A 26,150-nucleotide genomic window follows, 5' to 3' on the forward strand; every position below is an offset into this window, starting at 1 on the left:
CTTTGAGTGCTTTGTTGAAGGGCAGAGCTTTAGATGTATTCTCGTTAATGCCCGTTCGTCAAGCAAGTGATTATGATGTTCTTAAAGCGGCATTGTTGCGGAGATATGATATGACAGATGATGGGTTCAAACGAAAGTTTCGTGCAACTCGCTCTGAGATTGGTGAAAGTTTCTATCAGTTCTCTGTAAGACTAGCTTCATATTTAACACGCTGGATAGAAATGTCAAAAATTTCTGAAACTTTTAAAGATCTTTTTGATTTGATGCTTAGAGATAAGATTTTGCATGTTTGTAATTATGACTTGTTGGTGTTTCTAAAGCAGAATGTTCCTCGGAGAGCAGAAGAACTCTGTAGGCTCGCTGATCAATTTAGGGAAGCACTAAATACATCTGCTACAAATTTGTGCTCAAAGGTAATCAAGAAACCTAGTGAGGAAGGTAAGCATAAGACACCTGAGAAATCTAAGGAAGTTCATAAACAGCCCCAAGTACAAAAAGAAAAGTCTAAGTATGTCCCCTTCACAGAGAGGAAATGTTACTTATGTAACAAACTAGGTCATATTACGTCACAATGTCATATATCTCGTGATAAAGGTAAGATATCCAGTACAGTAGTTTCGGGTACTGATGATTCATCGAGATGCACTCCAGAACACTGTAGCGCACTAATTGTAAATCAAAATGCGTCGTCTTTGTATTCTCAAGCAAGTGATAAGAGCACAATTTCATCATCTGCATGCCACACGACTCAGAAGCCCATGCCACTTTCAGCTGGCTACGTTGATGTCCAACCGGTGACCTTGTTGCGAGATTCAGGGTGTCAAAATATTGTTGTCAGGAGAAGCTTAGTAAAATATGAGAAATTAACAGGCAAGTATGAAACTTGTATTTTATCGGACAGTACAAAGAGAACAGTTCCGGTTGCAAAGGTTCATATTGATACTCCATATGTCACAGGTGAATTCGAAGTATGGTGTATGGACAACCCATTATTTGATTTAATTATAGGGGAGGTAAGTAATGCTAGAAAACCTCATGAACCAAATCACTAGTGCAAGCCAAAGAGTGTGCTAGCAGTTGAGACTCGACAACAAGTCAAGGATAAGAAGAAACCATACAAACCTCTTAAGGTTCCAGATATTATCAAAGAGGACAAAGCCTGATGACCTGAAGTGCAAATAACAGAAAGACGCAACTCTCGAAAAAGCACGAAAGTATGCCCAAGAGGGTAGGACATCATGCGAAGGTAAGGTGGTTTACAAATAGAGGCTTAATATATCGGGAGTACACACTCCTACTAACGTGTTCGGAACATATTCTTTATCGGTGTTAAGTAAAGCATAAAATCAAAGACTATCGAATGAAATATAATCTCGTTGCTCCGAGACTCCAACGCGAGCTACCTGAGACCCGGTGAATTTTCTACCGGATATGGATATGCTTTAAGGAATTCCAGTGTTAGTGTAAGTATCAATTAGAAATTATGGTATATTGTGCTTTATTTGTTTTTGCAGGATATAGATCTACGTATCAATGCATTATTGTCCTAATGCCATCAGCTAATAAAGCTTGAATAAGAAATGGTAAGAAAGAGTTATCGTCCTTAGATTTGGACCTAGGCCAACTTTGAAAGAACTCTTGATTATCATGAAAAAAAATATTGAGAGGGCATTTTTCTATTTCAAAGTGCCATAATTAAATTTTAATGTTGCATAGGGATTGTGTTCAATTTATCAAACACTGAAATGTTGCATACAATTTTCCATTTTCACGCAGAAAATACTATAGTCTGTTTCATGTTTGAGGTATATATGTACATGTATCTGTGAATGTGCATGTTACAAGAAGAGAAAGCTGCATTGCAAATATCTTAAAACTTCTAAACTTTATATTTCTTTGGAGGAAACATACTCATTTTCCTAATTTAGCAGTATAGATAAAATGAATTTATTTTATGAAGAAAGTAAATTTTATTGATTGGATCTACTGTGGTGACCATGCAGGGGTGTACTACCCATTCATAATTTTTTTGATATGAAAAGATTTTAATAATTAAACTCATTGATGCATGCAGCACACCTAAGGAAATTAGAATGAATGAAAAGTACATGACATGTACTTGTATGATTATCATTTGGTACATGTGTAAATGAAAAATTCCAACTTTTCCTTATATGATATGATTTAATGATAATAATACCATATTTATATAGCACCCTTTTCATACACTATGTACGCTCAAAGGTGACCAATTATGGATTGTTTTTAAGTGGAGGGATAACAACAATAAATAGAAATTAGAATATGACAAGATGTACTACAGTTATATAAGTCAAAAAATAAAATCCAGTACTCAAACTTTTATCTACAGCGCTTTCGCCCTGCGGGCTCGTCAGTAGATTTTTAAACAATGTAAGAAAAAATCTACTGACGAGCCCGCAGGGCGAAAGCGCTATAGATAAAAGTTTGAGTACTGGATTTTATTTTTTGACTTTATTCTACCCCGATACCAAGAAAAAAGAATTTTTTGAATATATATATATATATAGATATGCAAAGTGAAGATAACGAACAGTGATCAATCTCATAACTCCTATAACCAATACAAAATAGATAGTTGGGGCAAACACGGACCCCTGGACACACCAGAGGTGGGATCAGGTGCCTAGGAGGAGTAAGCATCCCCTGTTGACCGGTCACACCCGCCGTGAGCCCCATATCATGATCAGGTAAACGGAGTTATCCGCAGTCAAATCAGTGTGCCAAGAACGGCTTAACAATCGGTATGAAACACGTCAGACAGCATTTGACCCAATGCGAGGTTGTATTGACGAACTAGATCGTTATAACGACCAAAGAATTTGCGAAATGCTGACTTCAATCGAGACTGTTGAAATCCCTGTACCATCAACTTGTTTGTCAGTAGCTTACCTCGATTTAAAAACTGACTATACCCAGAACAAGCTCTTGCATATCGAATCAGTTGAGATATATAAACACCATATGCAGGTGATAATGGAATATTGCTACATAAATGTGGGAAGTTGACGATGGAGAAGCTGAAACATCTCGTTTGTCATACAGTTGAGTTGTCAGTTTGCCGTTAATGTCTACTTTCAATAAAATATCTAAGTATGAAGCAGAAGTGGACGACTCTGTGGTGTCCTTTATTTCGAGCTCACAGGGATATATCAAATCGACATATGAATGAAAGCTATCATTGTTAATAGACAAAACGTCATCAATATATCTAAAAGTCGAATTGAAGGTCACAGCGAGAGATTTTTTCTTCTCACGTAGAAGTTTTTGAATAAATTCTGCTTCATATGAATATAAAAACAGGTCAGCTAACAAAGGAGCACAATTCGTGCCCAAGGGAATTCCAACAGACTGTTGGAAGACCTGATCACCAAAGACCACGAAGATATTGTCAATGAGGAACTCTAGCATATTTTTTATTTCAACTTCAGAGTACTTGTGCGTGGAATCAGAGTGGTGTTTAACAAAGTAAGTTTTTGAATGACTGATCACTAGATATGAATATTTCCGTTTTCCGTTTTTATTGAAGAAGCAACTGTCTATGATGTCAAAAAGTCTAGTCTTTAATTTATCGTGAGGAATCGTCGTGTATAGTGTTGAAAAGTCATAGGTTTTAATGCTATTGATTTGGGGGAAATTCTGTGATTTCAAGTTTACTAAAAGTTCTTTAGAATTTTTTAGAATCCACATTTGATTAACACCACTTCTGGCATATGTAGTCGCACAGTAAGTTTGAAGTTTCTCCTTCACAGCTATTAACATTTTCATGAGGAGCAAAGATAGGGGCTTGGTAGAGCAATTACTGGATCCAGCAATGTATCTTTGTAAGGGTTTTTATGTAGTTTAGGATTCCAGTATAGGTACGGTAACTCATATTCATTCAACCCATTGACTGGAATATTAAATGTGTCTAAAACTGAAGCATGGTTTTGAAGAATTTCGTCTTTTGAAAGAGCAGTTGGAGTATAAGTATGATTACCAAAAGTGGAATTAATGCCAAGTTCGTTTAAAATACAGTTGTAATAATGAGCCTTACAAACAAAGACAGTGTTGTTACTAGCTTTGTCAGCTGGAACCAAAACATATTCCTCATGTAACCTATCTAATTCTTTTATCACTTCTGGTTTACTAAACACAGAAGGATAGATGGTACGTACTTTTGTTTTCATGTGTCTAATGCGGGATTTTAATATCCCTCTTATGCTTTTAACCCATTCTGACAATGTATCAAGTTCATAGCCCATCGTCTGGCATAATCTTCGACAGAACTCATAATAGAGATGAAGTTCTGTCGCCAATTAAAAGACCAAGGTTCTCTGTATTTAGGACCTTTAAGAATAAGTGATTTGAGGTCCTCATTTTCAACTATATCAACATCACCAGTAATGACATGTCCAGCTGGACTGTAGTTGAAAGAAGACGAAGAACAAGAACATTGTGGTGGATTACGTATAAGTTGGTATATATCTATGCACTGCAAAGTTTGTTTATAATTAAAAAGTTTGGATGCAATAGTAAAAGTATAGCTGTAGGAAATACAGGGTGTAGACTTGAACTTGAAATAAGTTGGAATACACGACTGAACCCTTTTATGACGAAGAATTTTGCTTATGTTGACGGCATCTATTCCTTTGTTTGTAAATTTGAGCTTAAGGAACTGACGGCATGATTTGGAAGGAATATCATCCATGGTCCGTGCTGGTTTATAGAGCCTGTGGTAGGCAACATCCATAATCATAGAGTTCAGTCTATATTCAGGTGTTGAAAAATCCAAGTATAGACTAGCCATAGCTTCTTCAAATAACGTATGTAAAACCCTCAATGGAATAGAGTAAAGTTTTGTACGAATATGATGTGGACCCAATTGTCTGTTGACGTGAGGCAAAAGTGAATCAAACGTGACATCATTTATACTTGGTCTTTTATATGAACGATGTCCGTGACTGCGTTTTCGTCTTTGGGTATTGGGAAAGAGTCCCATCACATTAACGTTATTTCCTTGTGGACTAGTCAAATTTCCCACATCATATACATTATCATTGCATCCATATGGAAATGCAGTGCCTAGGGTCCTGATCCAGTGATCTTCTCGTTGTCTACGAGAAGGGGTGCTTAATGTAGGATTGTTTGTGTGATGGTAAATTTTTTCTAAAATCCTTACCCTCATGGACAAGATGGAGTGGTCCGGTGCATTAAAATGTATATATATATATATATATATATATATATATATATATATATATATATATAAATCCAAATAGAAAGAGTTGATATCACACACAGTCAAAATAATTCAATAAAAAAAGCAGGAAAATATACACTTCCAAAATATATTTAAATCACTAGCGCTTTCTGGATTTTAACATCCATCCTCAGGTGAATACAAATTAATAATGTGCCATAATAATATATTGTTAGGAAAGATGTGTAACAAGAAATGTTAGGATCATAGTGTGTACTGAGTATTATTTAACCTAAAGTAAAGAAGTTTGTAATTATAAGCTCTCTTTAATGAAAAGCTGACTATGCAATGTTAATTAATTTACATGATTTAGTTTGTGCTATATATAATTTGTATTAACCTTAATTAATTAATTGAATTATTAATTTGTATTCACCTGAGGATGGATGTTAAAATCCAGAAAGCGCTAGTGATTTAAATATATTTTGGAACTGTATATTTTCCTGCTTTTTTATTGAATTATATATAGATAGACAGACAGACAGACAGACAGACAGGCATATACATATACATATATATATACATGTATATATATGTAGTAACCATTACCAAAGTATATAATGTACCAGTGATAATTTTAAAAGTTGATCACAAAACTGCAAAGGACATCAGGGGACAGTGCATTATATTTAACAGGATCCTCCCTGTATCTAATGCAGGATTGTAATTGTCATTTATAACATGTATATTAAATCTGGTAAAAAATGTGCATATTAGACACCGGTGGACAATGCATTAATTAAAAGAATTTTATCAGATCATGCATCAATCTCCTTATATGTAGCAAAATATCAGTCTTTGATTTATATAAAATCATAGTAGAAAACATTTAAAATTCCTGAGTGGTGCAGGTCTCAGTTTCTGTAACCACACACATGTATTACTAATGTTTATTTATGCAAGCATTTATGATATATATTAATCATTAACACATATATTAATGGGACGGGACAATATACATGGATATACATCATAACTTTTTCCTGTGCAATGTTAATTATTTTACATGTTTTAGTTTGTGCTATATATATATAACTGAATTGCCTTGTAAAAAGATTTGTGAATTAAATACAATATTGTAACTGATCAAAATATTTATTATATTGCATGTTAATGGAGTTTTGAACATTTAAAAGCATAAATTAAGGTGTCAAATAAAAATTGTGTTTCTGACCCTAAATTAAACACACTAACCCTAGTTTTTAAAATAAACATATATTGTTGAATAGATCAATGAAGAAACAGTGTTTGGGAGACTTGACATCTGTAATTCAATTTTATCTATAATAAGTAATTTTAATCAAACTAAATCTAAAAATTTCATTGACAAGTGAAAATAAGTTCAATAAAGCATAATTAATTTGTTTAAATGGAGATTGTGATCAGAATATTAAAACTTATTTGTTTACAGTTAAAGAAAAAAGATACGAATTATATATCCCAATCTTAATTAAAATTAGACTAGTTTATGCGACTCGTCTTCGGTACACCTCAATACAAGGAAGTGTTAAGTCATAGAGATGTGGGATTCTTTTTCTCTTGCCATTATTTTGACTTGCACAGCAATCTATATTTTTAGCCTAAATTTCAAATCACAATACATATTTGTGCATGGTGAAGATAACGAACAGTGATCAATGTGTCTGCTTTCAGTGTACTTTTTGGGGACTTTGAGTGATTCACCACCCTTTGAACAAATGTATTTTGAGATCCTCAAAGGAATCCTAGATTTTCAAGGTATCACATCTTCCTATAATTGAATGTAATGATTATGCTTTCAAGATGTTAAAGGAGATTATTCTGTCTACAAAGCGAGATCTTTTTATCTGTCCTTAAATTTTTAACCAAGCTATACACTGCATGGAGATAATTATGTTTCTTAAAAAAATGTTATAGTATTTAAACATCTTTTTATGCATGGTTGTATGTATATGTACATGTAACAGAACTTATGAAGTATATGTGTTCAGTGTTTTATTATGTAAAATCTACTTAAGAGAACAACTACATTTACAAATTATATGTACATGCATGCATACAAAGGCACAGACACAATTTCTACCTCAAAACATTCATCAGATACAAGTAAAGAAAATAAGAGTATAAGAATTAAGCTGATAATTATACATGTAGCAGATCTTAGAAATATTTTCATGAAGAGATACATTATTGCTTATGCTATCACTTTGCCTGTATTTCTGTCTTGGTTGAGAATATAGTACACTTGCAAGTGACACACACTGTTTCATGGAATACTGAATCTTAAATACTGACACATCGTATAATTTCATAATATTACATTTTTTGTTACAAACTAAATAACTGCATGTTTTTTTTTCCTTTTAGAAGCCATATATGTTTTAATTGCTGCCCATCAAATAGTACAGTGTCTTTGTGTAAATTGTAAGTATTCAGTGTCTTAGTATAAATCGTATGTATTTTGAAGCATGATGTTACAGTTAGTTTATTATATGTCTCCCCTCTTCCAAGGGGATCGATACATTGTTTTTGTATTTTTTGTCTGTCCATCTGTCTGTCACAAATTCTTGTGAACGCTTTTCCTCCTATATGGCTTGAAACTTTGTACAATGCTTCATTGCAATATGTGGATGTGCATATTGTTGGGACGGGAGGATCCAATTGTTTTCCTAAAAGTTATAGTGGATCTAAGAGGGGTGGAAGATGTTTAAATAGCTTGTTAATGCTTCTCCTCTGATATGGATTATCAGAGCTAGACTTAAACTTTTCACAATACTTCAATGCCATTTGCAGATTGGCATATATTGTAGGGATATGAGGATCCAATTGTTTTCTTAAAATCTGAGGGTTGGAGGGTATAAAATAATTTGTGAACACTTCTATATGGCTTATCGGAGTTCATAAATGCTTATATGCTTCTGCTCATGCTTTCTCCTCCATACAATACAGTACAATAAGGGGCAGTTTCATTTGGAGAACTTCCAATTTGGGGAGCTCAGGGAGACATTAAATTTGTATTTCCTAATAAACAATCTTTAGTTTCAATTTGTGATTATGGTATTTTTGTTTCTCTTCTATAAAATGTTAATTATATTAAATATCTATTTTGAAAAAAATCATAAAATATATGTGTAAAGTTTTAATTAAAATTTTTCTTTCTGGTAAAATAGGCATAGTGTATATGCAGTGTACATAGAAATAAATCACATAGCAAAGAAAAATTCCAAATCGATTTTGGCTCACATGAGCTGAAAGCTTGAAAGAGCAATTCTGATAACTTTTTGCTGTCATCAGTCCATCTGTACAACCTTTTAAACTTCTTCTCCAGAACCATAATGTTGATTTCAGCCTAACTTGCCATCCTTCACAGGGGAGATGATCACAAAATAGAGTGGGGTCATTAAAAGTCTTCTCAAGAACCACAGGGCCAGAAGAGTTGAAATTTACAAGCAAGCTACCTGGCATAGTGTAGATTCAGGTTTATTAAAATCATGACCCCAAGGGATAGGATGGGTCCACAATAGGGGATCAAAGTTTTACATGGAAAGGTATAGGGGAAATCTTTTAAAAATCTTCTCAAGAACCACTGGGCCAGGAAAGCACAAATTTACAAGAAAGCTTCCTGACATAGTGCAGATTCAAGTTTGATAACATCATGATCCCTGGGGGTAGGATGGGGCAACAATTGGGGATCAAAGTTTTACATACAAATATATAGGGAAAATATAACATCTTCTCAAGAACCCATGGACCAGAAAGTAAGACAAAAGTTTATATTTACATGAAAGCTCCCTGACATAGTGCAGATTCAAGTTTGTTAAAACCATATCTCCCAGGGGTAGGATGGGGCCACAATAGGGGATCAAAATTTTACATACAAATATATAAGGAAAATCTTTTATCTTTATTTTAAAGAATCACTGGGCCAGAAAGTCTTACATTTATGTCAAAGCTTCCTGACATAGTGCAGATTTAAGTTTGTTAAGTAAGTTTGTTAAAATTATGCCCCCCCAGGGGAAGGGTGTGGCCACAATAGGGGATCAAAGTTTAACATACAAATCTTTTTCTCAAGAAACGATTGGGACAACGAAATTTACATTTACATGAAAACTTCCTGACATAGTGCAGATTCAATTTTGTAATAATCACGGTTTCGGGGGTAAGTTGGGGCCATAATAGGGATCAAAGCTTTACATGCAAATATACAAGAACAATCTTTAAATATGGGCCAAGGTAACTCATGTGAGCAATGTGGTCCATGGGCCTCTTGTCTTTAATGCTATTATCTAGGAGTAATTAAGACAATCAATCAGTATTCATATTTCATACTGGAAAATAAAATTTAGATAGCTTATATTGATCATTGTGATTTTTTTTTGTTTCAGAAATTTATTTTGAGGAAATAGCTGGTGTGCAGTGCACATTCCTAAATGAATTCATCAGTTTACATTAAGGATCTACCTTCAAATCCTGTAATCTGGGATGCTCTAAAGTGCATGTCACGGACTAAAGTTATAAAAATAACTTCCAATTGCAAGAATTTTAAAGAAATTGTTATAACTTTAAAATGTATGTATATATACTGATATTGAATTAAATTTTATAAAATGTCAGCATCTGATTATATATATATATATATATATATATATATATATATATATATTAAAAGAAATAGAATAAACAGTACACAAAGTTAAAAATTTAACGCAAGCGCTTTCATTTTATAATCCTCAGGCGTTACATTTTAAAATAGTTTTAAAACTATTTTAAAATGTAACGCCTGAGGATTATAAAATGAAAGCGCTTGCGTTAAATTTTTAACTTTGTGTACTGTTTATTCTATTTCTTTTAATATTTTATACCGGACACTGTGATTTTTTAAAAAAAACACAATTTGGATATATATATATATATATATATATATATATATATATATATATATAGACATTTTGTAAAGATTTTCCACTCTATAGGTTCAATTTCTTTAATATTTAAGATTTAAAAAAACTTTTATGCAGATACAGTGGTGTAGCATTGTCTTACTTTCTGATCAATACATATAGATAAGAAAACTATGTATATTTCAATAAATGTGGAAAATTTTCAACCATTGAATTTCCATTTATGAGCAGTAACTTGTACATAGTACTTCTTAACCAACTTTGATACTGTATAACTATAACTACCTGCTTGCATGCATTGCAGAGCACATCCGTAGTAATAATTCACATTTGCTGATGAATTGCTTTAGCATAAAGAGTAAAATTGGTACGTTAAGTTTTAAATTTATGAAAATGCGTATTAGGCTTTTCACAGATATTTCTTAAGATATATAGAAAATCTGTATATATTCATATAATTTGTATAAATCCTGCTAATCTAGCTTCTTCCTAAGTGAGGTGTATGGCACGCCATATTTATATCTACCAGGTATTCCTTTAAGGATTTCGTATATAATTTATGAAATATCTTCTACTTCTGATAAGATATCTAATAAATCTTGCTCTAATAAAAATGAAAGATATCTCCTAAGCTTTATAAGATATCTTGTATATCAAATGGTATCATGTTTAACAGATATTTTATAAAAATAGAAGGTATCTTAAACTTATTTTAATGATATCTTATAAAACAAAAGATATCTTAAATGTTTTATAAGATTTCTCACAAGCTTTATAAGTTATCTTACATATCTTATAAGATATCTCAAACAATTTTTAAAAAAAAATATAGCTCAAACTTTGATATATTTTATAATATATATGCAATATATCTTATATGTTTTATGATATATTTTATAAAAGTAAATTCGTATGATACATTATAAAAATTCATTTTTGAGATATGTTATAAAATATCTTATTAAGTTTGAGATATCTTAAAAGACATAAGATATATGTTTTAGAAGATATCTTATAAATTATATAACATATTTTATCATCTTTTATCGTAAGTTTTATAAGATATCTTATAAAATTTATGAGATATCTTTAAAGAGCATGCTATAGAAGTGTAGTAATAGTATCTTACAATAACATCAATTTCATTTTTTATGTGACGTTGATAATTTACTTATAATGTGATATATTATTTTGTGCAGTTTATATGAGTCGCAATTATACTGTAAGGGAGGAATCGCACATTTTCTTCACTAATTTTATTTTCAATGCAATATATTCTCTTTTTGTAACCAATGCCGAAGAAATCTTAATTTGTTAAAAATCCTTGACAAGAGAAAAAAAATTCTTTCGTCCTGTGACTTGCCCACTCTACAAAATCCTAAATCGGGGAAGGGGAACTTTTCTCCTAAGTTCGAAAAAATTCTTGATTTTTTTATTCGGTGGGGGTGTTTGTTAAAAACTTACTACCAAAGATAAACTTTTTATACAAATTCTCCATCAATATGTTGCGATTATGATTTTCCTTCGAATAACTCGTCACTACTTTTTAGTTATATCCAAATTTATTAGGGAATTCAAATTATGACAAGTCAACACTACAACTAAAACTCTAAGACTCCCTACAAACTCATCACATTGACTCATCTCATCTCCCTTAACTCCTCCCACTTTTCTGAAGATAACAAATTAAAGAGTTCGAAACTGAAATTGCAACATCAACAGAAAGCTGGTTGACATTAATTTGTGAAGAATTCTCAAGACAGGAAATGCTTTGATAAGGCTAAACCTTTTATCTTTGCGATGAATGTTAATCTTATAACACTGTCATTGAAACCGTGGGACAGGAGGGGGAGAGATGTCAATTTGAGAAATGTAACACAGATGCTAAAACATCAAAGGAAAAGTAAAATATACAAATTCACTCCTTGACAAATACATGCTTGCAGTTCTGTCTTTACCCTATATACCACTATAAATGAAAATGGAAGAAAGCAGTCACCCCGATTTCTTTATTTGCATATGTTATAAAAATGGAATTATTACCGCCCCCCCCCCCCCAACCAAAAGAAGAAAAGACCCCCCCCCCCCTCATGACACGACAGTAAGACTAAATATCGGTTAAACTACAATCTAGATCTTTAAATGACTTCCTGGGCTTTTCACTATTTCACAATCATCGCTGGTATGACAGTACTTAATTGAATTTTCTACGTAATATGCATTTGCATTGATGATACATGTCTATTACAGTATATGTATATAAAAAATTACTATAGCTTTGCCAGATTTATTTCCGGTTTCCTTCACTGCGGAATTTGACCTCACCTCTAACCTTTTAATGGGTAAAAAACCCACGTGGTGTAAATTTAAATAACAATAACGTTAGTAGGGGTGTATAAGTCATCCGAGAAAGACGGAGGGAAGACGTTTTCTCAACTAATTGTCCCTTCAAAGTACCGGGATACGGTCATGAAGTTAGCACATGAATCAATCATGTCAGGACATCTAGCTGTCAGCAGGACAACAGCCAATATTCAGCCAGAGTTCTACTGGTCAGGTATTAATTCAGATATTAAGACGATTTGTACAGTCCTGTGATGTGTGCCAGAGAACGATATCAAAAGGTAAAGTCAGGAAAGTCCCTTTAGACAAGATGCCATTGATAGATGAGCCATTCAAGAGGGTAGCTGTAGACATTGTTGGCCCATTACATCCTCGAATGGACAAAGGTAATCGTTTCATACTAACACTAGTCGATTATGCCACAATATATCCAGAAGCGATTGCTTTGTCAGGAATAGATACGGAGGGTGTAGCTGAGGCTTTATTGGAAATGTTCTCCCGTATTGGAATTCCACAGGAGATACTCACTGATATGGGTAGCCAATTCACATCAGGTCTAATGATGGAAGTTAGTAGGCTTATTTCGATGAAGCAACTTACAACTACGCCCTACCACCCGATGTGCAATGGTCTCGAAGAACGTTTTAATGGCACACTTAAACAGATGCTGAAGAGAATGTGTTCGGAGCGACCAAAGGACTGGGACAAATATTTACCCGCCATTCTTCTCGCCTATCGTGAGGTACCACAGGAAACTTTGGGTTTCTCGCCATTTGAGTTAGTTTATGGTCGTACAATTCGCGGACCCATAGCAATCTTGAAAGAACTCTGGACAAACGATATAAAGGATCAAGAGGTAAAATATACTTATCAGTACGTGTTTGATCTTAGAGATCGACTAGAGTCAACCTGTGAGTTAGCACATCAGAATCTTGAAAGGGCGTCAAGGAGACAGAGGTAAATTTTCTAATGTCCATTGTGACCTCAGAGGAAATTGACAATTCAGATTCTGAAGATGATCAGGAAGGATATGTTGAGGTAAGCAGTAATGTAGAGAGTTACAAGGATGTAGATGTCAACCATGATCTTGATGGGGAAGAAATACAAATCATGAAAGGACTCTTTAGGAGCTTCCGGGATGTTTTCATTGAGAAGCCAGGGCATTGTCTTTACAGCCTTACAAATTCCGCATTATCGCGATCAAAGGAAAGGACAATGTTGGAGCGGACTATTTGAGTAGACAGTGAGATATTGTCGGTGAATGTATATATATTTACTGTTTCGATGTTTTATCTTAACTTTTATAAAAACAGAAAAAAGCCCTATTTTTCCGTCAGTTGTATTACAGTACATTAATTGTTTGTGTTTTGAAAGTATGTCATACTTCTTAGAAGGGGAAGGTGTGTCACAATTAATGTATACATTTCCCGATTATAGCTCCATAGATGTTGGGATCTTTATCATGTTAAATTAAATATCTCAATGTGTTTCCATAGTATGTGAATCGTTCACCAAGTATGCTTGTACATTTAAATCCCGTGCAGTTAGTTTGGGTGTAGCAATTGCCGGGTGCGGACGTGTTTATCCACATTAATATTCATGTATTTTATCTAGTAATAGTCATCAAGTTTTGATACCTTGTGACCAGAGTCCACTACTTCTGAGGTAAGTTTACTCATTACTTCAATATTCTTATTCCACATTTATTCCTAAAATGGCCAACGTACAATTTATATTAGAATTTACTGTGATAGTTGTTGTGAGTGTACAATACATTCATATGCTAATTTATTTCAAATGTATGCAAGGTGAAGGTAACGAACAGTGATCAATCTCATAACTCCTACAAGCAATACAAAATGGATAGTTGGGCAAACACGGACCCCTGGACACACCAGAGGTGGGATCAGGTGTCTAGGAGGAGAAAGCATCCCCTGTTGACCGGTCACACCCGCCGTGAGCCCCATATCCTGATCAGGTAAACGGAGTTATCCGCAGTCAAAATCAGTGTGCCAAGAACGGCTTAACAATCGGTATGAAACACGTCAGACAGCATTTGACCCAATGCGAGGTTGTATTGACGAACTAGATCGTTATAACGACCATAGAATTTGCGAAATGCCGACTTCAATCGAGACTGTTGAAATCCCTGTACCATCAACGTGTTTGTCAGTAGTTTACCTCGATTTAAAAACTGACTATACCCAGAACAAGCTCTTGCATATCGAATCAGTTGAGATATATAAACACCATATGCAGGTGATAATGGAATATTGCTACATACATGTAAATGTGGGAAGTTGACGATGGAGAAGCTGAAACCATCCCGTTTGTCATACAGTTGAGTTGTCAGTTTGCCGTTAATGTCTACTTTCAATAAAATATCTAAGTATGAACCAGAAGTATTTACCTAAACGTATATGTACGGTGTACTGTTCATGTCAGAGTATTGGGAAACGCCAGAGTATGCAGTAAAATGCAGTGTGTAATGTGTATATGCAGTAAATTGCAGTGTGTAATGTGTATATGCAGTAAATTGCAGTGTGTAATGTGTATATTCAGTAAATTGCTATTAAGTATAGTATAGTGAAGTATGCAGTAAAATGCAATGTGTAAAATGTGCCTGCAGCAAAATGCAGTCCGTCTAAAGTGAAGTAAAGTAAGTGTTGTATGTGTATTGTAACAGTATATCTGTATCTAAATTGTTTTTACAAATTTTATCGTTACAGATACCTTCTTCATTTGACTCCTTTTTGAAGAACAGTAAAGGATGAACATTTGTGTATAACTTGAGTGTATTAAATTGGTATAAACTCGTCTTCCTCGTTTAATGCCTGGCGTCCATCCTGTGACAGTCAATACAACCTATCATTGGGTGAAATGCTGTATGACGTGTTTCATACCGATTGTTAAGCCGTTCTTGGCATACTAATTTTGATAACTCCGTTTACCTGATCAGGATATAGGGCTCACGGCGGGTGTGATCGGTCAACAGGGGATGCTTACTCCTCCTAGGCACCTGATCCCACCTCTGGTGTGTCCAGGGGTCCGTGTTTGCCCAACTATCCATTTTGTATTGTTTATAGGAGTTATGAGATTGATCACTGTTCGTTATCTTCAACTTGCATATACATGTATTTAACTGTTATTTTATAACAAGTAGGCTAGCTGATTTGTTTTTGTTTTTTCGGGGTTTTTTTTTTTCACAGAAGTAAAATTCATTCCTGGGGATTGTGACAGGATTGATAATTATTACATTCTTTTTCATATTTAAAGTTTACTTTAATTTAGACAGCGACTTGAAATTCTCAACTCCACCTGTCAACATTGTGTTTTTTACACCTACATGTAACTTTGTGATCACAAGTGCATAACCTGTTTTTAATCTACGAAGACTATTTATTTGCTTTCAGTTAATTTAAACGCATAAATACAATGCAAATATAAATGGAATAGAAAAAATAAGTAAATATTTCTGTACAATACAAAATATGTGTGTACATGATTAATAACTCCAGGATTTAACTTAAATTAATTTAATTATCAATTTATCAAAAATTGTGTAGTTTTTAAAGTTGTACTTATTTTTTGAAAATAAACAAATAACAATATGACGACCCCTGGGTCGAGGATTCTGCTGGTGGACTGTTAGTCCCCGAGCGTCTCTACAGCCCAGTAGCTAAGTACTTCGTTACTAGCTTGAAAATACGGATGTATATTTAATTGCTGTTATAAAATTTAAAAATTCATTTCAAAATTAAGAATTATCTTCCTCCTGCATAGCTCTTATCCTTGGACGAATTTGTCTCCAGTTTTTGGCACTCTAGTTTTCCTACAAGTAATATTTAGAGTACGAGTTCCCTGGTGTATGAGAGATACAGGGCGGGGCTTGAGGCGAGAGCGATAGCTCGAGCCGGGCCCCGCCCTGTATCTCTCATACAATAGGGAACGAGTATTCTAAATGACTTGTGACATGACAGTTCAGCTATTTTTAGATTTTGAAGATTCTGTATCTGTATGATTTTCACAGCGAATCAGATGTTGCAATGATAACTAATCTGAATATAAATCAAAGTTAAAGGTTAAGTTGACAAAGTGACCAATCAATTTACATTGTATTTTGCGCGAGCGCGAATTGTGTCAGTATCATTTGGATGGTGAAAGAATGGAAGAAAACGGAGAGCAATTGCAGTTGACGATGTTTTTTTATGCTAGCAAATTATTTGGCCTCAGAGGATGTGACGAGGATCATAGTTTGACAGCTGAACAATTTTTCATTGGCGCGGACGAGTGTGGAAATTACATAAAGTTTGTGGGGCGATCTTCCAAAACTTATAAAGGGGGATTAGGCCAGTAAATGTTCAGAATAAGAACATCAAATACTACTCTGATCCTGGTAAGTTGAAATTCTCTCTCTCTCTCTCTCTCTCTCTCTCTCTCTCTCTCTCTCTCTCTCTCTCTCTCTCTCTCATGTTTATATTGGCTAAATTTGGCTCGCTGATTAATGGCTATTTTCATTTTAGGGGAGAGATGCATAATTGATTTCTTTGATGTTTATCTGAAAGGTCAGAGGCAGTGCGGAAGTATAAAGATTGCAGTTCGGCTATGTTGAAAAAAGGTGTCGCAAGTTCTAGATCCGCTACGGAGTTCCGTGAAGAGGTCGTTGGACCCTGAAAATGATGAGCGGTCTTACAAGCACTTCCACGGTGATGACCTGTCAGGTTTCAGCGAACCCATGTGCAAAGAAACCCAGAACGAGTCTGCAAAGCGTGAGCCTTTCAAGGATTTAAGTTCCTTTCTAGCAGTGTTCAATATGTGTAATTTTACTTTCTCTATGAAGTGAATTACGCTCAGGTTGTCTCTCAACGGCATAAAGAAGCTGTTTTCTGCGTTTTTTCAGTTTTTATATTGCTATGAAATAAAAATCTAGTCATTTCCTTTTTGTTTATTTCTAAAAATAAATTGAATGTTCCCTGATTCAAGTGTTCTTTATTTTAGTTGTTGTATAGTTTGGGTCATTTGCATAGGGAACGCCCACTGAACAGTGTTCTGTATTTTAGTTATTGTACTGTCAACTTCAAAGAAAAACATTGCCGGTCATGTCACAAGTTTATTGATGTTTCGAATTTCCAAAATTTCGGCTTGAGCATCATTGAAGAGACATTATTTGTCGAAATGCGCATCTGTTGCATCGAAATTGGTACCGTATAAGTTTTACTTTTAAGCTGAATGAAATGGGTATATAAATAAACAGCTGACTTTAGCGTATGGGGGTGTTGTGTTACAAACATAAAGGCATGGTTAGGAATTCGTGCACTCCGGCAGCAAACTTGGGGATAAAGGGACTCAATTTACTCCCCCTGTGACCCCCCTCCCCTATCCCGGTGATTTCACCTATGTATCCTGTTTATGAATTTTTTAAATCTTAAAATTTCATTCATGTTAAAGAGATGCATTGAATTACATGATAATTATAACTTTTCTTAATGTTGTAGGAAACCAAATACCTTACAATGAAAACATGGCGAGACGGCAAAGCTGGGGCTCTACGAGATCTGTGATGTACCTGACTGATTCGTTAGAAAAATTTTAACTTTCTTTTTACCTATTTCAGTGAAATCATGATTAAAATGTCTCCAAACTCCCCGTTTCTTGTGTTATTTGCTCATGTTTACATAAAAAAGCAAGCAGTCATGTTTAACCACTGGTTAAATGACTTAACCCACCTCTGCAGATTGGTTAACTTTGGTCAATATTTAACCATTGGTTAGGCAATTTAACCACTGGTTAACTTTTGAGCAACAGAATGTAACCATTGGCTAAAGGTTAACCGGTGGACAAGGGATTTAACCACTGGTAAAGCTTAACCAAGGTTTTGAGCAACCCAGTCCTGGAATTTACAATTTGTCCTCTTTGTCCAAAAGATAATCGATTCGTATCAAAATTGAAAAGGATTGGAAGTATAGTTAAAAGAAATTTAAAATGTTCAATAGGTGACACACATGATCATTTTGGCCCAACCCTGAAAGCATATGCCCCCATATGCAAAATTGATAAGGGTTATAAACACACATCATTTAATTGAAAGTAGTATCATCAATTCAAAATACTGAGCAATCAATATCTTCCAATGTCAAGAATAGATTGACCATGTGGCCTAAAAATCAATAGGGGTCATCTACTCCTTATGCTGCACCAGTGTGCCAAGTTTGGTGTCAATCAAGCAAATAATTCTTAAAGTAAGGGATTGATTCATGATTTTACACAAAATTTTATTTTTCACTTTTAATGATCCAAATCTACTGTCTAACATGTAGTCACATAAAAATTAAGACTATACATTATCACAGATCAATCTCATTTTAGAGTGTTCATTATTTGTTTGTAACCAAATATTGCGGTATGTTATTGTTTACGAAATTTTCAAAAGAAATGGATATCAATCTACGATTATTATATATCTTTCACATTTCAAGCATTCTTTGTGTAAAATGTTGCATATAAGATTTAAAATTTGTGACTATGCAGAATTAAGATGCTATATATTACATAATTAATATTTCACTTGTTTTTTTTTTTTTTTGTATATATAACACAGATGTAAGTCTAGAATATACCGGTAGCTTTTATTCTTGCATTCAGAAGGTCAACATTTTGGTTGTCAATATTAAATGAGTTATACTTTTAATGTTTAACATAAAAAAAAAATTAAATTAAAAATCCTGAACCAATCCCTTTAAAATATAGAAGACAATATATTACTATGTCCAGTTCAACCCTTGACCTTTCACCATGTGACCTCAAAATAGATAGGGGTCATCTTCTCCTAAAGATGTACCAGTGTACTAAGTTTGATGCCTGTCAAGCAAAGGGTTCTCAAAATATTGAACGGACAGTATATTCCTATGTCCAGTTTGACCCTTGACCTTTGACCATGTGACTTCAAAATCAATAGGGGTCATTTTCTCCTGAAGATGTACCAGTGTACAAAGTTGAAAGGATTATCAAGATATTGAGTAAAAAATATATTCAAATGTCCAGTTTGACCCTTGACCATGTGACCTCAAAATCAACAGAGGCCATCTTCTCCTGAAGATGTACCAGTGTACCAAGTTTTGATGTCTGTCAAGCAAAGGGTTCTCAAGATATTGAGCGGACAGTATACATCTATATCCAGTTTGACCCTTGACCACGTGACCTCAAAATCAATAGGGGTCATCTTCTTCTACAGGTATACCAGTGTACCAAGTTTGATGTCTGTCAAGCAAAGGATTCTCTAGACACTGTGTGGACAGTATCAATCTAATTAAAATTAGACTTCTTAGATCCGCGCCCTATACTTTGCATAAGAAGATCTGACATAACCAGATTAGGGGTCATGTTCATGTGAACTATATGTTAGCCAATCAGCGCGTCGCCTATGAAGTTGTCGACGTTCACAATTAAAGTAAAAATGCTGCGATTGTTTGGTTTGGGAAAAAACATCGCAGCTAGAGGTGACGTCACAATGCAGCGTTTACGTGGACTGGCGTTATATTCCTAGCGTTAATTAATTAAGTAAACCATCTTGAAACTATTCAAATCATACCCATCCCCATATTCATATATAAATCTTAATTCACAATTAATTTAATTTGGGTGTATTTTATATCATACGTTTTGTTGTTTGTATGAACGAAATAAATTCGGCATTATTGCGAAAGTCTAGGATTCCTTACGTGAGAACAATTTTATAGTGTGCAATAAAATTTGTTTACGAATTGCCAGGAACCGCCTGATTAGCCATCACTGTCTGTATGGCGCAATCTGACTGGCTGATAGTTCTCATGAAAATTCTAAGCAAAAGGTCATGTGGACATGACCCCAATGGGGTTATGTCAGATCCTATTATATCGATTCTGAGCGTATCCTAGGATCTGATTTTCATTAGATTGGGACAGTATATTCCTATGCCCAGTTTGACCCTTGACTATGTGACCTCAAAATCAATAGGGGTCATCTTCTTCTTAGGATGTACAAGTGTACCAAGTTTGATGTCTGTCAAGCAAAGGGTTTTCAAGATATTGATCGAGTGGACAGTATATTCCTATGTCCAGAGTAGATTGACCCTTGACTTTTGACCTGAAAAACAATAGGGGTCCTCTTCTATTCATAACCAAGCCACATATCAAATATCATCATGATCAAGTGATTGGTTCTCAAAATATTGAGCGGACAACATGTGGCCTACCGACCAACTGACAGGTGCAAATCAATATGACCCTCTTCTTTGAAGGAGGGCATAAAAATCCCTAACCATATAGAGTCATGAAATTTACAAATTTGGTAGAGGGGTGTCTGGTCCTTTTATATCAATTGCATTTTAAACATAAACTCTTATGCCAAGTTTGCCTCTGCCCTGGAGTCAGAGCCTCTACCCAAGGGATCATGAAATTTACAACTTTGGTAGAGCTAGATTTTCCTGGCCTACATGACTACGGATTTAGTTTTCTTTCAGATGTGTAGTAGTAAAGAATATTTTTTGATATTTGATCAATTGTTGCCATGCTTCTAAGGCCATGAGTGCAGGAGTCCTGAAATCTATAATTTATGCCCCACCCCTCCTCCCGTCCCAAAGATGCTTCATACTAAATTTGAAAAGAATTGGAAAGGTAGTTATCAAGCATTAGTTAAATCTGTTCAAATGTTATACACATTTAATTACTGACCATTTTGGCCTCACACTGGTACGAAAACCCCTAATCCTGGGATTATGAAATTTAAAATTTTGATAAAAGGCTACCTGCTCTTCTAAATATCCATTTACTTTCAATCTATTATCAATATCATTAAAGAAGTTATTTAAACATTTTCTACATGAACACTATATACATGTACCTAGTGTACTGCCCCAGAGTCAGAACCTCTACCCTGAGAATCATGAAATACACTATTTTGGTAAAGGCCTTCCTGCTCTACAAAACTATGCATTTCAATTAAAATGTTCAATTGGTAACGTAGGACGGACGCCGCAGACTAATTGCAATATGTCACCTAAGTGAATCAGGAGATCTAATAAAATGTTCTGTGTAAATGATCGCTTTTTTATTGACATACCTCTCACATTTGGGGGGATGGGGGACTTTGTTATCTTCTCCATTTTATCTATAACAAAAAAACCATACTGATTTACTTAAATCATAATATATCCTATCAAACATATTCATGTCATGTTTAAATAAACACCAGTTATCGAAATGCAATAGTACGTTGATAGATATTATATCAGATGAATGTTTATATAAATACATATTATATCAGATAAGTGTTTATATAAATACAGAGTGCAGTACTTATCCATTATATGTTTTTACGCTTAAGTATAGGTCCATTGTCAATGTCCAGTTTCTGTATTTCAGGGAAAATGTCATATTTCATTCTGTACAGCTATAAAGCTTTAAGTTACACATGTATATGAACATGACTGTCAGGTGTTCATTTATTGTGTAGTTCATCATAAATTATTAATATTTCATTCAGTGCTGGACTGGTAGTAGCTCAGTGTAGAGCTTTCGCTTCGTAACTGGGAGGTTCTGAGTTCGAGCCCCACTCGTGTCATAGCTGCATCAAACCCAAGGCATAAACACAGGTAGTGATTCCTCCTTCTCAAATGCTTGGCATTTAGAAGTGAGAATCACAGGACTTTTAGATATAAACATAAAATGTAGATTTCATGTCGTGGCACGTGTTGGCACGATAAAGAACCCTTACTGCTATCGCCGTAAGCACTAAGTATAGGTCTACATTTGTGGTACTTCAAAGTGACATCTCAATAAGAGGGAAATGTAAAAACAAACAACCAACATCTTTCAGTACTGCTAAGCAGCTTTAAGCTATATACGAATATGAGCATGGCTGTCTGATGTTCATATTTTGTTTATTTTGATATTGTCTAAGATCTCCAGTTTTTAAATTCATGGTATGCTCAATGGTAATTTGAATACTATTCTGTGACCTTGAAATCACCCTTATGTACGTAAAAGGTGAGAATAAGAGAATGAATTGAGTGTAAATAACAACTTTTTCTTCACTGATTGAATTCTTTGACACAAAGACAAGATGAAGAATATTCACTGATTGAATTCTTTGACACAACGACAAGATGAAGAATATTCACTGATTGAATTCTTTGACACAAAGACAAGATGAAGAATATTCACTGATTGAATTCTTTGACATAAAAACAAGATTGTGATTATTCACAGAAAGTTTACTGGAGAAGGTATGGTTGTTATGCTGTTGATCGTTAATTAGTACAAATACTAACAAGAGGCCCATGGGCCTAGAATTGCTCTTCTGATACATTGTAGAACAGGCAAATATTCTCACTAACCAAAATTCATCAATTAACAAGGTTTTAGTGTATGAAGGGGATATCATACAGTACACTATTAGATTAGGCAATCAAAATAACTACAAAATGAAGTTACTTAACCTACGTGCATATCTGGGTAGTACATATTTCTCTTCTACAAGAATTTTTGAAGCTTTGAAGTTAAAAAAGTAGATCAAGGTGACCTAATTTATAGTCTGCACACTCCGAGGACTCAAGATGCTTCAACTGACAGTTTGATGATGCGAAGTTCAAAAAGTCAAATAGTACCTGAAAATTTAAATGTAACTATCTAAAAGAAGGTCGCGGTGACTACATTTGGTCGACACACTGAAGACTCAAGATGCATCAACTGACAAGTCAAATAGTATTCAAATATAGCCGTCAAATTCCAAAAGAAGGCCACAGTGACCTACTTTTTGGTCGACACACTCCAAAGACTCAAGATGCATCAACCGACAAAGTTTGATAATTGAAGTCAAATAGTATCTGAAATATTCAGATATAAACGTCAAATTCCAAAAAGTAGGTCGCAGTGACCTACTTTTTGGTCGGCACACTCTGAAGACTCAAGACCCATCAACTGACAAAGTTTGATGATTGTAAGTCAAATAGTATCTGAAATATTCAAATATAGCCGTCAAAATCCAAAAATATGTCACGGTGACCTACGTTTTAGTCAACACACTCTGAAGACTCAACATGCATCAACTGACAAAGTTTGATAATTGGAAGTCAAATAGTATCTGAAATATTAAAATATAGCCGTCAAATTCCAAAAGTAAGTCACGGTGACCTACTTTTTGGTCAACAAACTATGAAGACTCAAGATGCATCAACTGACAGAGTTTGATGATCCTAGCTTTCATAGTGTCCAACATATGCATCTAAAATTGAAAATGTGAAATTTGAATGTCTGCAAAATTCAAAAAGTTGGTCAATGTGACCTACTTTTTTAACAAATATGTTTTGAGGCCTCTAGACACATCAACTTACAAGGTTTGAGGATTCTAAACCTCTCGGTATCTGAAATAACAACCTAAAATGTATTCATAAATGATTAGCCATAAAATTCAGAAAGTAGGTCATGGTGACATACTTTTTACATGACGCACTTCAAGGTCCCATGATCCATCAACTGACAACTTTTGATGATCATAGGCTCAAAAGTGTCTAATATATGCATCAAAATCCATTTAATAATAATTACCTGCGAAATTCAAAAAGTAGGTCACCATGACCTACTTTTGAGACAACATGATATTAGGTCCTAAGATGCATCAACTGACACAATTTGATGATCCTAGTTCTTATACTAAGCAAAATATTAAAGTTTTAACAAAACAAAATTTAAGGTCAACTTTGAAGTGGCCTTGAGACCACACCCTTTGCCCCAGGATTATGCCTTGAACAATTTTTTTTTTATCTACAACCTATCCTCATCCTTATGCATCAGTTTGGTGATAATTTGCCCAGTGGTTCTTGAGAAGAAGAATTTTATAGCAACCACTACTTTTGTTTGCATTTTCCTAATTATCTCCATTTGTTAAAGGGTCACAACCCTAGTTTTAGTACAAATAAAAGACCTTGGGACAAGGATACCCTGTGACAAATTTGACAAAAAATGGCCAAGGGGTTCTTGAGATATAGCCCTTTTCCCAAAAAGTTGATGCACACCGCACGCCACACATATGGCCATATGATTAGCTCTTTGAGCCTTCGGCTTAGAAGAGCTAAAAATACAATACTGTGCCCAGGGGTGCCACTGATCTTTCTAAATTCACTAGAAAGTTAATACATGCTCACTGTTTTTAAAAATATATAAAGTGTAGAACTTTTCCCATTCCATATAAATAAGTACAGTATGTACCATCTTGTCAAAATACAAACATATATTAAGTATATACTGTACCATACAATCTCCTGGCTTCTTCGACAGTTTCTTCTATCTTACCTGTAAACATATAGAAAAATAAGTCTTAGGAAACAAGCATTTTAAGCAATGGCCGTAAGCACTTAACAAAGGTCTTAATTTGTGGTATTTCACACAGGGGCTAAGCCCGTTTTGACCCGAAACTCATTGTAACCATATATTTATGGTTACAATGAGTTTCTGGTCAAAACGGGCTTAGCCCCTGTGGTACTTCACATACAACTGGTGATGTCTCAATAAGAGGGAAAAAATCTTGACAGGATGTAAAAACAAACAACCAACATCTTTCAGTACTGCTAAGAAGCTTTAAAGAGACTGATTCACGATTTTCCCCCAAATTTTGTTTTTCACTTTTAATGATCAAAATCTACTGTCTTTGTGTTTGAAAGATTTCACATGAAAATTAAGGTTATACATTATCACAGAAGCTCATTATAGAGAGTGTATTATTTGTTTTGTAAACAAAGATTGCGGTATGCTATTGTTTATGAAACTTTCAAAAGAAATGGATATCGATCTAAGTTTATTATATCTTTCACATTTCAAACATTTTTTGGGGTAAAATGTGTTATCTAAAAGTAAAAATTTGTCACGATGCAAAATTAAGATGTTTGATATTACAAAATCAATATTTCACTTGTTTGTTTGTATTCATATAAAGACTCGAGTCTTTGTTTACATAACACAGATTTAAGGCTAATATGTTGCTTTCATTCTTGCATTCCGAAGGTCAAAATTTTGGCTGTCAACATTAAATGAGTTATGTTTTTAAAGTTTAACATAAAAAATGAAAAAATATTTTTATCAAAAATCGTGAACCAGTCCCTTTAAGCTATATATGAACATGAGCATGGCTGTCTGATGTTCATATTTTGTTTATTTTGATATTGTCTAGATCTCGAGTTTTTAAATTTATGGTATGTTCAACGGTTATTTGAATACTATTCTGTGACCTTGAAGTCACCCTTATGTTCATAAAGGGTAATAGTCCAGTCATTCTAGCCAAAAATATAGCGTAACCTCAAACTAATTGCAATAGAAATGTTTTTGTTTTCAAACGGTGAGTCAAGGGATGCTCTAGCATATATAAAAAATCGAGAGCACAAAACAAAGGGGAAACGTGTATTTTGGGGGCAAAATCGTACATTTTGATAAAAAATCACCGAAAACCGGGATTTATAATTTATTTTCACACATGAAAGAAATAAAAGAAACATAATTGCTATAATCATCGGGAACGGTGTTAACATTCACAAACTACTTTATTCATACCAAAATTTCAAATGAATGATTTTTTATGAGGCGTAGAGCCTTATTTTGGAAGAAAAATCGATGAAAATG

General features: G+C 34.2%; 1 protein-coding gene and 3 long non-coding RNA genes across 5 annotated transcripts in view; 3 read left to right on the forward strand and 1 right to left on the reverse strand.

Moving 5' to 3' along the window:
• LOC130050130 (uncharacterized) overlaps positions 1 to 26,150 on the reverse strand; it is a 62,585-nt gene that overhangs the window by 15,065 nt on the left and 21,370 nt on the right. Inside the window, exons 6-7 of one of the 2 annotated variants that reach the window (XM_056149148.1) lie at positions 24,789 to 24,830; positions 21,601 to 21,648 (exon numbers count right to left, since the gene is read on the reverse strand). In XM_056149148.1, the coding sequence (XP_056005123.1) occupies positions 21,601 to 21,648; positions 24,789 to 24,830 (90 nt within the window). The remainder of the gene's footprint in view (positions 1 to 21,600; positions 21,649 to 24,788; positions 24,831 to 26,150) is intronic. The other variant, XM_056149149.1, reaches the window with a different exon arrangement.
• LOC130046649 (uncharacterized) lies at positions 3,109 to 9,799 on the forward strand. The gene is made up of 4 exons (XR_008798550.1): positions 3,109 to 3,507; positions 6,935 to 7,018; positions 7,628 to 7,684; positions 9,646 to 9,799. It is a non-coding gene; the product is annotated as an uncharacterized LOC130046649 (long non-coding RNA).
• Positions 13,981 to 15,318, forward strand: LOC130050132 (uncharacterized). The gene is made up of 2 exons (XR_008798547.1): positions 13,981 to 14,169; positions 15,234 to 15,318. It is a non-coding gene; the product is annotated as an uncharacterized LOC130050132 (long non-coding RNA).
• Positions 16,857 to 17,481, forward strand: LOC130050135 (uncharacterized). The gene is made up of 2 exons (XR_008798552.1): positions 16,857 to 16,900; positions 17,070 to 17,481. It is a non-coding gene; the product is annotated as an uncharacterized LOC130050135 (long non-coding RNA).

The sequence above is a fragment of the Ostrea edulis genome, chromosome 9, assembly GCF_947568905.1.
Source record: "Ostrea edulis chromosome 9, xbOstEdul1.1, whole genome shotgun sequence".
NCBI lineage: Eukaryota > Metazoa > Mollusca > Bivalvia > Ostreida > Ostreidae > Ostrea > Ostrea edulis.